General features: G+C 32.5%; 2 protein-coding genes across 5 annotated transcripts; one reads left to right on the top strand and one right to left on the bottom strand.

The window, feature by feature from the left end:
• Positions 1–25: 25 nt before the first annotated feature.
• Nap1 (Nucleosome assembly protein 1) lies at positions 26–5,427 on the bottom strand. 4 transcript variants are annotated; one of them, XM_074239947.1, is made up of 8 exons: positions 5,291–5,427; positions 3,742–3,906; positions 3,201–3,478; positions 2,500–2,653; positions 1,618–1,903; positions 1,419–1,538; positions 436–570; positions 26–292 (listed from the first exon to the last, which is right to left on the bottom strand). In XM_074239947.1, the coding sequence occupies exons 2-8, from the start codon at positions 3,886–3,888 to the stop codon at positions 285–287; spliced, it is 1,128 nt and encodes a 375-aa protein (XP_074096048.1). In that variant the 5' UTR covers positions 3,889–3,906; positions 5,291–5,427; the 3' UTR covers positions 26–284. The 4 variants fall into 4 exon arrangements, with proteins under 4 accessions (XP_074096048.1, XP_074096049.1, XP_074096046.1 ...); XM_074239948.1 differs by having other exon boundaries at positions 26–570; positions 3,742–3,875; XM_074239945.1 differs by having other exon boundaries at positions 26–570.
• Positions 5,428–7,831: 2,404 nt separating this feature from the next.
• Positions 7,832–16,239, top strand: Tmem131 (Transmembrane protein 131). The gene is made up of 7 exons (XM_074239942.1): positions 7,832–7,968; positions 8,079–8,487; positions 10,251–10,315; positions 10,760–10,788; positions 10,852–10,923; positions 11,040–15,630; positions 15,931–16,239. Exons 2-7 carry the CDS (start codon positions 8,394–8,396, stop codon positions 16,009–16,011), a joined length of 4,932 nt encoding a protein of 1,643 aa, XP_074096043.1. The 5' UTR covers positions 7,832–7,968; positions 8,079–8,393; the 3' UTR covers positions 16,012–16,239.
• The last annotated feature ends 30 nt before the right edge of the window (positions 16,240–16,269 follow it).

Consider the following 16,269-nt stretch of genomic DNA (forward strand, 5'->3'; position numbering starts at 1 on the left):
GGCGGAGGTAAATAAAAAATGTTAATTACAAAATTGAACTTTTATTTCATACATAAACGAAGATAATTCCAGTGAATGAGAAACAATTTTCTTAATTACATATTAATTATTTTATTTTTATTACAAACTATTAGACTTACGGACTTGAATTTCAAATTCAATAAAAAAATAAAAAATACTAGAAGATTATGGCAAATAATAAATTTATAAAATAGCTGCTCCCTAATATTACTCCGGAGGCGACTGGATACAATAATTATTTTAATAAAAGAAACTGAATTTGCTCAGACGGCTACACAAAAATAAAAGAAATAAATCAATTAAAAATGACATCGGTAATTACATAAATTTTATTTTATCAATTAAAAAAAAAGGTTAAAATGGCGATTAATGATGATTACTGCTGCTTGCACTCAGCAGTTCTTTGATCCCCACCTGTTTTATTGTTTTTGTTATCGTGAGGTGAGTATTCGTCGTCGTCATCCTCGTCATCGTCATCCTCATCGTCCTCATTGTCTTCATCATCTTCATCTTCTTCATAATCATCGCCTTCGTCTTCCAAGCCTTCACCTGAAATTTTTAAGTATTTTAGATAAAATTACAGAAAATCGGCTGTAGTTACCGATCTGATATAGAAATCGGCACTTTTTTTTTATAAATTGGTTCTATATCCCACCCTGGACCCAATGATACCAAAAGATCGGCACTTTTCAAAAATATCGGTATGGGACTTGCAAAATTCGGATCAACATATTTTACTCAACTAAATTTTAAACCGCGGTAGCTCCTAAACTATTAGAATTACAGAAAAAAATTTTTAGACAAGACTTATAGAAAATTAAATTCTCTACAAAGAAGGTTTCTTGTTATTATTGTTAAAATTTCAATTTTTAAAATTGATGAGTAAAAAATTGTTATTATTATCAACTTTCAAAAACTTTAAATTAAAATTCTAGATTAAGGAGTTACATGGGTTTCACAATTTTAAAAAATCGATTTGTTTTGTCTTATTAAATTTTACAATATCTCTAAAATATTTTCCTTGAGCTCCAAATCGATCCGAATAATGGTTTCGGAGATACAATTTTAAAAAGTTACTTTTCTCAAAATTGTGTTTTCAAAGACGGTACCCAAGATTTCTCAAGAACTACTCAACCGATCTTGGTGAAATTTTAGACAGATCTTCGAGATATAATTTACAAGGTCTTGAACGAAAAATTTTTTTTCAATTACAACTATTTAAAAAAAAAAAAAACTCCGCGAAATTTTAGCCAAATTTGTTATTTTTTTGTAAAAACAAGAAAAGATTCTTAAATTGCTGAAAAAAAAAAAATGTTTTTTAACTCAAAATTAAGTTCAAAACTTGAATTTTGTAAATATATAAAAAAATATGATAGTTTTTGGATGAAAATTTTTACCTGTGTAATATAAAACAGCACGAGGGACAAGACGCTCTCTAATATAGTGTCCAATCTCGAAATCACTTGTCAACAACGCTTTCATGTCTTCGTCGAGGTCGACTTCGGTATCATCTGGCACTAAAATAAAATAAATTTATTAATTTTTCTAAATAATTATTTAATTAATAAATTAAAAATTGAGGAAGTGATTACTCACCGACTGGAGGAGTGAAAAAGTTGAAGAAGGAATCATTCTGGACAGTTTTGGTGACAGTGCGAACATGTCCGCGTGACTTGTGCTTCTGGTTCTTCTTGATGGTCTTCACAGTAACATTCTTGCCTTTCTTCCAGTCGATGGTGCAACCCTTGCTCTTGTGGATTTCGGGGCCCTCAAAACTGAAGGGGTCGTTCTTCTCAGGGGCGCATTTCATGAGGTACTCTTTTGTTAAAACGGAATTTGAGAAGTATTCGTTGGGTTCGAAGTGGAATTCTAGGATGAAGCCCTGAAAATTTATTTATATTAATATTTCATAATAATTTATAAACAAATTTTTATTATTATTCAAAAAATTAAACTTCTAATTATAATTTAGAAAAATTAATTTTTGCAATCTAATTTTTAATGCATTTTTTTCATTTACTGTTAAATAAAAAATGTTTTTATCAATTTTTTAATAAGAAATTAGAAAAAAAAAAATTTTTAATTAAAACTTTGAAAAAAATAAGACTAGAAATTTTTTCAATCAAAAAATAACATTAGTTAGAATTAAAAAATTTTAATATTTTTTATAAAGCTTAATATTAGGCTTTGTTTGCAATTTTAACTCCATAAAATTTTTTTTTAATAATAACATAAATAAGAGATTTAAATTATTGCCTCCAAAATTTTTTAATAGTAAAATTAAAAATAGAATTACGATTCTAAATAAATTAAAAAAATTTTTTTTAATCTGAATTTAAATTAAAAAATTATTGTAATATAAATGTAATTGATTCAAAATTAAATAAAAATTTTTATCAAGCTAAAAAATGAAAAATAATTTTTAGAGCTCAATAAAAATTTTTTATTTTTAATTTTTTTATTAAAATAAAAAGTTACCATTGGATCAGACTCAAGGAAAATAACTTTAATGTCATAAAGATGTTTTAGAATAGGCTCGTCATGCTCCTGTACCATCTCATCGAGCATAGCGACATTTTTGAAAATAGTGAGCCAAAAGTCAGGAATTCCTTTCACATTATCAGTTTCTTTCCTAAAAAAAATAAAAATATTTTATCATTAATTTTCAACATTGAATTAAACTAGCTGTTACCCGTCCACTTCGTTGGGAATTTTAAAGAATTGTATTTTTAGATCTAAACTTGAAATTTAATTGGAGTGTTGTTTTGACTTGCACAAATTTCAAATTCCATCGAATGGAACTTTAAAACGCATTTTATGCATCAATAAATATAAATTTTTAAAAAAGCGCTTCGCTCTTGGATAGATAATTAAATTATCTAAGTATCGAAGAGCAAAGCTTGTTTTTCGAAATTCTATCTTACTAATGAGCAAAACAGGTTTGGAAATTAACTGCTCTTAACTGAAAACTAAAAAAATTAATTTTTTCAAATTTTTAAAAAAAAAAAAAAAAAAGTTTTTATTGTTTAATTTAATTTAAATTAAATAATTAATTTTTTTTAGTGCAAATTAATAATAAAAAAAAAATTTAGAAATTTTTGAGAAAATTCTTTTTTAAAAGTTAATTAAAAATTATTTACTAAATAATTAAATGAAAAAATAATATAAAAAATACATACTCATCCTGGTCCTTAACCTCCTCAATCTTGACCTTTTCCTTGATATCATTAGCGATGTCATCCTCCTCATTGTCAGTCTCCCAGACAGATTCCTCATCGGTGGGTTCGTAAATCCCGGAAACAATGTTGCTGCGCTTGTCATGGAGCTCGGCGCACATTTTGTTGTACTTGCACTCAAGAACATGAACATCTTCGTAGAATTTGGCCTCTATCTTAACTTGGGCGAGCTGTAGCTGTTTAAGAGCTTTCACGCGTCTCTTAACTGGGGCTGGCAGGTTCTGGAATATTTTGATAAATTTATTAATGAATGTTAAAGAGATAATTTCTAGGAAAAATTTAAAGGCTTTGAATAATAATATTTGTAACTTCAAAAATATTGATTTTAGGAAAAATTTACGAGACTAAAATTGTAGCTTAGAAAATTTCCTACAAAGAACGTTGGTATATGATAGACTTATTCCTAATATTTTAGGTGATATGGCAATTTCAAGAGTGCTCAGACAATTTTAAATAAAAATCAGAAAATAATTATTCAACATACCTGGATAACGTTTGTAATCTGGAAACGATTTTGTAAAGCAGCCAATAAATCTGGACGATTCATAATAATGTTGTTTACGCAGATGTTGTCACCGTCTTCAATAGACTCCATGTCGCTGTCGTCGGCAATCCTTTCTGAATCAGTCATTCTGATTGTTTTCAACTACTTTTTTTTTATTGGTTAGTGTTAGAAAAATAAACCCAAAAAAAAAAAAAAAAATAAAAAATAAAAAAAAATTAACTAAAGACATTGTTAAAGAAAAATTAAAATAATAAGTGTTAATTAAAAAAATCAATCTTTTTTTTACGGAATCAATACTTTCTAAAAAAAATTTTAAATTTAACTTTCTTATAAATTTTTTAATAAAACAAATTTTCTATTAAATTTTTTTTTTGATTAAAAAAAAATTAAATTTTGCATTAAAAAAAAAAAAAATTGAAATTTTAATTAAAATAAATTAATTGAATCTCGAAATTAAATTTTAAATAAAAAAAATTAATTAAGAATTAAATTAAAAAAATTTAATTCAAAATTAACAAAAAAAAAATATTAATAAATTTCTATTTAGAAAAAATTAAATTTCAAACTGAAAAAAAATTCTAATTAAGAAAAAAAATAAATTCAAATATTAAAGAAAAAATAAATTTCAAAATTTAAAAAGAAAATAAATTTGAAAATATAAATTTGCAATTTTAGAAAATTTTTTTTTACATTAGGAAAAAAAATTGATTTATTACCAAAAATTAATTTTAAAAAATTTTTTTCAACTTTAAAGTAAATAAATCAATTAATTAATTAAAAAAAAAAAATTTTATTTAATTTCGAAATTAAATTTTAGATAAAAGAAAATTAGTTATGAATTAAATTCACAAAATTAAATTTAAAATTGAAAAAAAGAAATTGAATTTAAAATTGACCTTTAAATTAAAAAAAAATTGATTTAATACCAAAAATGAATAAAACAAATTTTTTCTAACTTTAAAATAAATAAATCAATTAATTTAATTTAATTAAATAATTACAGAATTTCTAACCTCAAAACTCGGTTGCAAAAAATCTCAACATAAATGACTAAAAACCGCTATAAAAAACTAATAAATTAAAAGTAATAAAATAAAATAATAAATCAAATAATTTCTTGACTACCCAATTACTAATTTCTCTTAACAATTCCTATCCAGTCAATAATTATTTTAGAATTAACAAACCAAGACCGCCATTATGTGACATTTTTTTTTTTTCAACAAATTTTCAAGATTAATCTTATAACTCATTAAATTTAAATGATAAATAAATAAATATTCCGAGATTAATAATCACTTATTAAAATTAAGTGTTAATTTTTCCGAAGGACAAAAAAATTAACACGCACATGGACTCTTTGTTTGATCGAAATTTCGATAAAACGTCCGATTTGCAATTTGCAACTTACGATGCGCCAAAAAAAATTGTTCAATTGAATTTATTAATAAAACTCGGATAATTTATTGTAATTATTAAATTAATTAAATTAAAATTAATTAGGTGGTTAAAGAAATAAAATACGTACCGGAAAATGTAAATGTGAAAGAACGTGGTTAAAATTATCAACGAATTTTAAGTGAGGTTGCTTCGCAGGATGCTCGAGTGAGAGTGAGAGGACTGACTGATTCACTTGCTCACTTCAGACTTCAGGCAGTTTGCAATCTTTTGGTGTGAGGCGCTCTTTCGCTCAGTGGTGAAATTTTAAAGCTTCGCTTCCTCTCAACTCCCGCCATTTTGTCGTAAGTTACCTGAAAAATGAATTTTTTAATTTTTTTTAAGAGGATAAGGGTTGAAATTTTCGAAATTAAGGAGGAAAGTGTTTTTGAAAGATTGTCGGGAAATTTAAAGAAATTTTTGAAAATTTTAAGTGTAAAATTGCGGAAATTGACGTGAAAATCCACCTTTAAGGTATGCGGGGAATTTTATTTGAATTAGAAAATGTCGGAGAAGAAAATTTTGTAAATTTTTATGATAAATTATAAATGTTTGGCAATTTTTTAGAAATATTTTAAATAAATATAAAGAAAATTTATTCAGATGAAGTGAGAAGACATCTAATAATTGTTGGAATTTTTTTTATCGAAAAAATTGTTTTAAAAAAAGTTTTTAAATTCACATTTGTAAAAAACTTTAAGAGCAATTTAAAAAAAAAAAATAAATATTTTTTAGTTCTAATTTTATGAATAAAAAAAAATCAAGATATTAAAAACGTAGACTAATTTTAGTGCTGTAGAAAATTTTATGATACTGAATTTAAAAAAGATCGAAAAATTTCTCAGATTTTTGTAAAAATTCAATTATAATAGAAAATAATTTGCAAAAAAATTCCACATATAAAAATAAAAAGTACGAATTTTTTAAAGTACTTTTTTTTACAATTATTGATTGATGGTTACAGACGTTCCAAAAAGTGTTAAATGTCTGCTTATTTTAGTTTCATAAAATTTTATTTAAGTATTAGAATTTTGAGCTGAAAATTTGAAAAAAAAAATAATTAGTTGTGAGTTTTAAGAAAATATTTATGAATTTTTCGATATTTTTAAAGAATTATTGAGATTTTCGGAACATTGATTGTAAATTGAATCGAATTTGAAGAATTTTAATTTGAAATTTGAAAAATTAGTATTTGGAATTTTTTTAGGGCAAATTTATGAAATTTTACAGAATTTTTAGGATATTTACGAGAATTTCATAAAATTTAAGATAAAAAATTTGAAATATTTAATTAAGTTTTAGATTACGATTTTTCAAAATTAATTTATTGCTGTTTTTTTGCAAAACAACGAAATTTCATGAATTTTTTGAAGAATTTTGAAGATTTTTATTAAATTTAATGTAAATATTCTAAAAATTAAGCCAAATTATTAAAATTTTTATCTGAAAATTAGAAAAATTTTTAAAAAATCAATGAAATTAATGAAATTTAATGGTCAATTCAAAATTTATTAAAGAACAATATGTGAATTTGGAATTTACGAATGGAAATTAATTAATTTGAATAGAAATTCAAATTTTATAGAAAGCTTTGGAAGAAAAATTAAGAAATAACTAACATTTTTATAAGAATTTCGAAATTTTAGGAGAAATTTTCAAATTTTTAGGACACTCTTCATTAAAATTTCAGAAAATTCTTATAATTATTAACAGTTTTTCAATGTAAATCAATGAAATACGAACTTTCTATAAAATTCTACGAAACAAAACACAAGAACATTTAAAATTTCCCTAAAATTTTCAAATTTTCATGAAATTTTCATAAATTCCAATTTTTTTAATATTCTTCATTATAATTCAATAAATTTTTTACAATTATAAAAAATTTTCGAATCTAAATTAACAAAATTAAACGAAGAATGAAAAATTTCTATAACATTCTACTAGAAAAAACGAGGAAAACAAAAATTTTCGTAAAATTTACCGTCTCGTAAAAAATTTCAATTTTTTTTTAATTCTTCATTAAAATTCAATAAATTTTTATAACTATAAAACATTTTCAGATTTTTTCAATTATTTAAACTAGTAATATTGTCATAAAATGTATATAAAACTAAAATTTTTTCATTGAAATTTATGAATTTGTGAAGAAATTAAAATTTCACAAGAGATTTGAAAAAAATAACAAAAATTTTCATAAAATCTACAAAATTCCACAAAAAGCGTTCAATTTTTTAAAGATTCTTCCAAATTACTTGAAATTCTATTAACTTAACCTAATTATCAACAAGGACTTCAATATTTCTCTAATTCTAAATAAAACCTCAAAAAAATTCAAATCAAAATTATCCACAAGATGGCAGCCGACTAAAGTTCTTCTTTTCCTCAAAGAATTTCAACCAAAACTCAAATAAATTTCCAAAACCTGAAACAATAAAGCAAATTAATTACAATTACCACAAAAAAAGTCAAAAATTCTAAAAATAAATACCTTTTAATTGATAATTCCGGTTGAAAAATGTTGAGCGCGGAGAAATCGACAAAATGGCGAGCTTACCAACAATCGCTACAGCGAAACTCATAAACTCACCCGTGGTCGCTATAATCGATAAAAAATGGCGGCTGAGGACATGCGCCATGCGTGAATGTTATTTGTTAACGATATATATATATAACATTGTAGGACTGTGGAATAAGATATTTGTTCATAACAATACACCGCAGTATATAACATATAACATAATCATAACTCTTTATTTATAAAAGCTGGTAAGTATGTATTAGTGTTATATATTTATATATTTATCACTAGTGATCTTTTAACACTTAAATACTAGTATTATATATTAATATATTATTATGTACTGTTACTGTTACAGGGATATTATAAATGCATATAGAATATAATCGATATTGTGAAACTAAAATACAATCCTCGGAATGATCATCATAAATATAAAACATGTCTTAAAATATGATATTAAATAATATCATCATAATAACAACGTTGTCCAAAAAATTTTATAAGTTGAACAAGAAAAAATTCAAGGAACCCTCGCATAGATTTAACTCATCAATTTTTACTATGGAAATTATCAGTGAAATTTTTGGGTTTTGTTATTATTCATTATAATTGTTAATTGTTATCAGTTTATTGATAATTATTGTTAACAAGAAGAAGAAAAAGATTTATTATGAACGAGAAACGAGTTTACTGGTATTTGTTTTTATTCATTTTTTTCGAGTCTGCTCTTCTTATTAGACCGTCTTTTCATGGTCACAATAATGGTAAGTTTTTTTTTTCTTCTTTTTATTATTATTTAACAATATCAAATTTTTAATAATTACAATTTTAATTAAAAATTTAATTATTATTATCATTATTAATGTTATTGTGAATGACTTGATATTTTTAAATAAATAATAAAATTTTAAGTGAAAATTATTATTGTTATTAAAAAATATCAAATTTTTTATAATTATAATTTTGAATCAAAAATTTATTATTATTATTATTATCATTTCCATTTTTTTTATTTTCATTTTTACTTTTATTTAAAAGTTTCAAATTTTTAATAATTATGATCTTGACTCAAAATTTTATTTTAATTATTATTAATTTTATTATTATTATAAAAAATGATAATAATAATAATAATAATAATAATAAATGCAAATTGTACATAAACATGAAAATGAACATAAGGGGTCATTCTTGTATAAGGCAGCAATATATGCGGCAAGAACCCTTGGTCTTGGAGAAATAAACGCTCTTATGGAACTCCGAAAGGAGGAATTTAAGAGCGTCATCAGGAACGCCGAGGAAAAACTACTCCTTGGCGAATTGATGGACAAGTCCATGCACAGCGTGTTCTTTAAACACGTGCGTGATCATGGCCTGTCCACCCAGCTGACGTTTTCCTTCTTAAAGTCAGCTGGCCTGATGTCCGAGACTGAAGGGTTCATATTTGCCTGCCAAGATGGTGTCATTAACACTCTTGAGTACCGTAGCAAGGTGCTCCAGATGCAGCTACCGGACACTTCCTGTAGGAGGTGTAGACAACATCCGGAGACGCTTATGCATCTTTTGTCGGCATGTCCAGTGCTGGCGAGAGGTGCATATATCCAGCGTCACAATGCTGCCCTAAGAGTACTGTACTACTATCTTCGTCATTGCTACGGTATTGACGTGACACCAGTGCTGCCTTATCTGCCAGGAGATATTCCCCAGGTTGTTGAAAATGACAGTTGCAAAATTTATTGGAACATGCCATTTACAACAACCCGGCGGATAGATCACAACAAACCTGATATTGTGCTCTTCGATAAGGCCACTCGTGACATTTATGTCATTGAGTTCTCGGCCCCAGCTGAATATAACATCTCAGCCAAAGAAGAGCACAAAAGACAAATATATCAGGACCTCCTGTTTGAAATTGGCAAACTTTACCCAGGTTACCGTGTCAAGCTTGTCGTCCTGATTGTTGGCGTCCTAGGAGGGATGAAACAGTCTTTTGTATCCTCACTTGCCAAAGTTCCAGCTTGCTCATCAAAAGCTGAGTTCTTGGCAGTTAGGATACAGAAGGCTGTTTTACTTGGTTCTCTCCATCTCTTAAGGGAAATGACTTTGGCCTGCTGTGATCACTAACCGCCTTGTTGTGCGGAGTGGTCCAGCAGTAACGGATGGAGCTCAGGCTGGGCCCTTGGAGAATCGGACTCCGAGGATAACCCCCCTGAGCATTTAATAACAAAATAATAATAATAATAATAATAATAATAATAACAGTTTTATTCTCAGGCGTTATACTTAAAAAAATAAAATAAGCAATAGATAAATTCTTACAGTAATTAAATAATAGTAGCTTTATGATAGTAATTAAAATGCCTAAAGCAATTTTAAATCACAAAAGACCTTGTTTTTCTTTTAAAAGAATATTTAATTTTTTTTATTTTTCATATCTAATTTGTAATTCTTATATAATAAACTTTTCAAATTCTTGTATGTAAGTTTAATATTTTTTTTTTATCTAATAGAAAATTTTATTTTTCAGCGTTTGTTGAAGACGAGAGTGACGTACCGTATTTGTTGGATAACATCCCTATTTCGATGCACGAGGTAATCGATGTGGAGCGAGTCGTTTGTTATTGATAATTAATAATCAACAATTTTTATTACTTCTAACTGTTCTAATTAGACTTTGAATGGAATTCATGGAAATTTGGTTTTAACACAATTAAGTTATTAGTTTGAAATCGAAAATTTTTAATGGAATTATTTTAGGGCATTGATTTTATTTTTGAATATTTGAACGAAATTTAATTTTTAATTAAAAATTCTTCATTATTCTATAAAAATTCAATTTTTTTACAATCATCAATATTTTCCCAAAAATTTCATTACAAATTGATAATTTAAAAAACTTCACACAATAAATTAAGAAAAGCAATATTGAAAAAAATTAAAAAAAAATTCAACCCATTTTTTAATTTTTCTAAATTGTCAATAGAAATAAAAAATTATTTGGAATTATTAAAAAAAAAATGTTTTTTCATCTTCTAGGACTTCACCAGTACCATATACGACTCCGAGTAAGTATCAATTTTTTTTTATTTTGACCTCCAAGCTCCACTTAACAATAAGTTTCATTCCAGGGAAGATAACAAGCTCCCAGATTCACTCCCGGAAGTCAAGTTCAAGCCTAGTATCCTGGACTTCAAAGAACGGTAAGCTAAAACCCAAAATAATAATCAGTACACAGAAAACCAAATTTTTTTTTATCCAAAATTCCCTCTTTTTTTTCGTATAATTTTTACTAGTTGATAAAACCGCTTTATTTCAGCCAACTGGGTGTTCCGTACCAGGAAACCGTAACTCTGATAAACTTGGACAAGAACCGAACGATCCACCTTAAATCAATCTCAGGAAGCACGCAGCACTTTCACTCTTCGTTCTTCCAGGACAAAGTGATCCCGCCGTCAGGGAACACCAGCTTCAATGTAGTGTTCCTTGGCCGCGAGGAAGGTGAAATCGAGAGCCACTTGCTGATCCACACCTCGACAGGATCCTTGAAGTACCACGTGAAGGGCCTGAGCATATCTTCCCCGTACCGCCTAAAACCAGTGATCGGAGTAAAGCTTCCCCTGAACGCGTCGTTCACCCCGTTGATCTACATGCACAACCCCCACAGTGAAACGATCCAAGTAGTGGAAGTGTACAGCTCCGGGGGAGAGTTCCAGCTTGAGCTGCCGACCGGGGAAGCCGAAGGTCCGCGCGAACTCTGGGAAATTCCCGCGTACCAGACCAAGCCTGTCATTCGCTTGCACTTCAACGCGTACATGGAAAAGAACCACACCGCGTATGTTAGGTTCAAAATGAACAACAGCGCAGAGTTGATGGTAGTCGCCGTGGAAATTGAAGTGGGCAATGGGGCTGGAATTCACTGGGCGGGTCAGAGCGCCTGGATCAATTTCGGAGTCGGCGGCTCGCTTCAATCGCCCCTGAGCTACCCAATAGTGTTGCGAAATAGTGCTAAAAAACCTGTCCGGGTGTTGAACGTCATCAGCACGCCCATATCCAAGGCTCTGAAGATAAACTTCGAGCCGATGACGATCCCCCCGGACACGGACATTCCCCTAACAGTTGGCACCCTAACCTATGACTGGGAATCTGCCCTGGACCTAAAGCACTTGCGAGGGAAGTTAGTGATCAAGAGCTTGGGTCCTGGTGGTAGCAACCAAAAAATTTCCATACCCTGGACTGCTGAAGTTCTCCAAGGCGGGCTTGAGCTGAACGCCACTGTCACTCATTATTGTGCGCCTTATTCCCATGAGCCAAGGAATTTCAGTGTAATGAACCGGTTTAGTGTCCCCCTGGCGATAACGAACGTCACTTTGGCGCCATCTGCCCGGTTGTTATTCAAACTCAGCAACTTCAGCCCGCGAATTTTAAAACCTGGTGAGAAGTTGACGTTATTCACTTTGACTCTGCAGAAGAACAGCAAAGATGATGATAAACTAGACTCCTCTGTGTTTATTTACTCAAATGTCACCACCACGGTGGTTCCCCTGCTGATCTACAACGGGAAGGTCAACAAGGTGATTCCTGTTGAGTACGATGATGATCAGCAGCGTGGAGTGATGAACTTTGGAACTGTTAGCAGTGGGACTGAAAACGAGGCTGTCTTTGCCCTGGAGAACAAGAACCCAGTGAACATTGAACTTCACGGCTGGGGAGTCAACATGCCTGGAGCGGTGCTAGAATTGATGGGGTGCCAGTTTGGACCCACGGAACTGTTCAGCAAGGGGCTCAGGAATTTAACAGCCTGCGCGGTTTTTGGCGGCCAGAAGATCAAGCCAAATTATCTTGCAATTTTCAAGATCAAGGTGAAGACACCAACCGTTAAAGAAGATACTATTGTCGGAGATTTATTTGTAAGAACTACCTACGAGCGGCTGACCATTTCCGTGTACATGCGAGTCGCTCATGGAAAGATCACCCTGAAGAAACTGACATTCACAGACTGCTTTCCTGGGTCAATTTGTACGCATGCGTTGAAGATCCACTCCTCCTTTGCAAGGCCGATGAAAGTTCTGTCTATAGCTGCAACTAACAAAGACGCAAGGGTTCATTACTTACCACTAGAGCAGACGGTGACCATCAGCAAGGGAGACAACAACGTAGGAACCATTGTCATCGACACTGCAATCACCTGCAAGCAAGATTGCTACCTAGGACTGTCCTTAAACACGACCACTGGCGCCCAATGGCTGCAAACCATGAACCTGCCATCCCACGTCCGGGACCTAGACCTGAACTTGCTGAACTCCAGGTACAACACGTTCCTGAACACTTCCAGCAACGACACCATCGACAACATCACCATGAAACTTGAAACTACCGAAGTTCGCGGTTATAAATTCAACATCGACGTCAGACCGAACTGGCCGTCAATCCTGGAGACTCATGGCAGGTCCAACAAGAGCTTGATCTTTCCGCTGACCCAGGTGGGGAACACCACCTTCAAGACTCTGAAGATCCACAATCCCAGTACTAAAGTGATAGTGGTTCAATTAGTGATGGACTGGCTCTACCCTCAAGGACAACGGCTGTACCACCTGCTGCCTTCTAGATTCAAAACTCCCTGCAACGACTGCGCAACTTCTGATGACTTCAAACTCACTGATGACCCAGTCCTGGAAGAAGAGCGCCGGCGCTTCGAATCTTCCTGGAACATTATCGTTAAGAAGAATTCTTTTGCCTTGATACTTCAGCCGAACGCTACCAAAATCCTCAAGGTGTCCTACACACCTAAATCATCAGGACTAACCACCGGGCTACTGTTCGTAAGGAATAACCTGACTGTCCTGGAAGTGGTCCGCTTCGTCGGCAGGGGAGGGTACGCTCAATTCAAGTTTGGTAACAGGAAGCCCAACTCTCCTACGCCCCTGCTGTTCGAATTGTCCGACAAGCACCTGAAGGACTGCGAAAGAGAGCGACTTCGTAAAAATCCAGTTCCTAACCTGACCGTCAAGAGGTCCTTCACTGCAAGAAACACCGGAGAGCTACCGATCAACATCTACGGGTTCTTCATCAACGGGCTCCAATGCGTCGGATACGGGTTCAAGGTCCTCAACTGCGAGCCCTTTGTCCTCCAGCCGAACGCCACCAGGAAAATCGACATCGCGTTCACTCCCGACTTCACTCTAGTCAGGATCGAACGGACCTTGATGATCTCCACCAGTCTTGGGACTGAAGACGACAAGAACAACCTGACCCGCGGAATGATCAAGTTGACCCTGCTGACAACTGTCCCAATGCACAGCTTGGAACTCTGCTCCCGGGTCCTGGTCCGGCCATCTTGGGAACGTCCAGTTCAATGGGCTGCGGTCAGCTTGTCCTGTATCCTCCTGATCTGCGTCCTGGCTATATCTTTTCTAGAAGCTGATAGGATCCTCCGGAACGCATTGGTGACTATATCGAGGAACAACGCTAGCACAGTTCAGCCTTTGGATCTTCGGTCTTTAGCAGTCAGGGATGATAAGATGGTGACTAAAAAGGAAGAGTGGAATGGGAAGAAGAAAGACAAGGATAAGGAGAAAGAGAAAGACAGGTTCAAAATTCCTGATTGGTCGCCTGAGGAAGAAAGAAGGTTCAAAATTGATATGCAGATGAAGGACGAGAAGATGGCTACCTTGGAGGAAGAAGAGGTCAAAAAGGTTAAGAAGAAAGAAGACAAGAGTCCGAAGTGTGTCAAGAATTTGGAGAAGAGGAAGCACAATAGTAATAAGAATGATACTAATAGTAATAATAATAACAATAATAGTGGTAGTAATAATAATAATAATAGTAATCATAACAATAATAATAATAGTAATAACAATGGTAGTACGTACAAAAAATATGAAACTAGTCAAAAAACCTATTCGGAAGAAGAGACATCTTCCACTACCACCGAAAGCAGTTTGCAAGAAGACGCTTTCAAAGAAGCGCCACCTAAAATGGAGAAAGTAGGCAAGAAAGCGCCGAAGAAAAAGCCGAGAGCTCAGGAACGAGTCCAGCAGGTGGCGCCACTGCCTGATAATTACGAAGGGGACTGCGACGATGACGAGTACTACGAAAACGGGAAAGAGAGGGAGAACAATGCAAACAAATGGCGGACAAACACGAACAAGGGAAAGAAAGAGGTGAAAACTGTCGTGGAGAAACAAGTTAAGAAAATGGCGCCGAAGAAAGACAAGATGGCGCAAAAGAGGAGGAATGATAAAAAAGTGGTTCTTGTGGAGAACAAGGAGTTGAAGACGGTTCAAGTGCCAGTGGTTCCTCCGCCTCCGCCATGTTGGGGGGAGAATAGGGCGAAGTTCAGTGACGTCGTGAGGAGCACTGAGTGCTTTGGGAAGGAAAAAAAGGAGGAGAAGGAGAAGGAGTGGTTTGACAAGATGACGCCTAAACAGGGGCTGGCGCAGAAGGAAGCCATTGCGCATACGCAGAATCAGTTCCAGGGTAAGAGGCGGGAGGAGAGCTTGAGCTCGATTCTTAATACTCCGTTGAATAGTTTCTTTATTAACACGTTCGAGACGAACTACGAACCAGAATTGGTTCCATATGACGATCTTCCGGAGACCGACGAACCATTGGTGGAGTTGGAGAGTCTGGAGGAGGATACCAGGAATGGGCTGTGGACGGACAAGAGTCCGATGATGGGCTTGCTGGAGAACTACGCAGGGTTAGAGAAAGAAAAGTTGAGTAATGGAATTGAAGATTCATTGAAGGACAATTGGCTGGCTGTGGAAACTAATTGGGAACCGCTGTATACTAGAGGAGCTGTGGGAGAGGAGAGGAGTGGGGTCTGGGGAGTTAACACTGGCGGAGTTTGGGCTGCTGCACCCTGGGGTGCACCCACGCCTCCCACCCCGGTCACGAAAGAAGTTCAGGTAAGTAGGAAATTTGAAATTCTACGCAGAGTGCGACCTGGGGATTGTCGCTCCGAGTAAAATGAGCATACACACTTAGGAGGTTAACCGGTGATTAATGCCAAATTAATTGATTAATATTTTATTAATCGGTTAATCAAAATACTGACCTATGAAGTATCCAGTCGTGCGAGGAGTCATTTTTTAGGAAATTTTGTTAGCTTTTTAACGAGCGTACTCAAATTGCTCGGAAAAATTCCTGGGCCGCACAATTCGGGGTAATTTGAGCCAGGAAGTTAATTGCGGGTTTTTTTTCTTTAGGAACGCTCCGGATTCGACCCCTTCAGATCTCTGAGTACAATTTGGACACCAAATACAAGTTGGGATACGAAGAAAGAATAGTTATTTATTTGTTTATTAGTTATTTTGAGTTATTTAAATGCTGATGCGTTCATATGTGATACGGAGTGATAAAAATTGGTTGTGATTTTGATTGTCGATATTTTTTCTTCGCACACTTGTTAACTTATTCAGCAGATAATTGAGAAATTTTTTTCGTTGGAAAAATCACTCACTTTGTAAAATTTATCAATTGCAATTGCGAAATTGAGAATAAAAAATTATTATGGATTTTTAAGGTTTTTACTCACCCAATAATTT

Source organism: Cotesia typhae, unplaced genomic scaffold, assembly GCF_013202065.1.
Source record: "Cotesia typhae breed Kobodo isofemale line unplaced genomic scaffold, CoteBio_Ctyphae contig_26, whole genome shotgun sequence".
NCBI classification, from domain to species: Eukaryota; Metazoa; Arthropoda; class Insecta; order Hymenoptera; family Braconidae; genus Cotesia; species Cotesia typhae.

Coding starts and splice junctions, on each gene's coding strand:
- Nap1 (XM_074239945.1), bottom strand. CDS start 3,888: ATGACTGATTCAGAAAGGATTGCCGACGACAGCGACATGGAGTCTATT. Junction 1,539..1,617: donor CTTTTTCACTCCTCCAGTCG/GTGAGTAATCAC, acceptor ATTTTATTTTAG/TGCCAGATGATACCGAAGTC. Junction 571..1,418: donor TGCTGTTTTATATTACACAG/GTAAAAATTTTC, acceptor TAAAAATTTCAG/GTGAAGGCTTGGAAGACGAA.
- Tmem131 (XM_074239942.1), top strand. CDS start 8,394: ATGAACGAGAAACGAGTTTACTGGTATTTGTTTTTATTCATTTTTTTC. Junction 10,924..11,039: donor ATCCTGGACTTCAAAGAACG/GTAAGCTAAAAC, acceptor GCTTTATTTCAG/CCAACTGGGTGTTCCGTACC. Junction 15,631..15,930: donor CGGTCACGAAAGAAGTTCAG/GTAAGTAGGAAA, acceptor TTTTTTCTTTAG/GAACGCTCCGGATTCGACCC.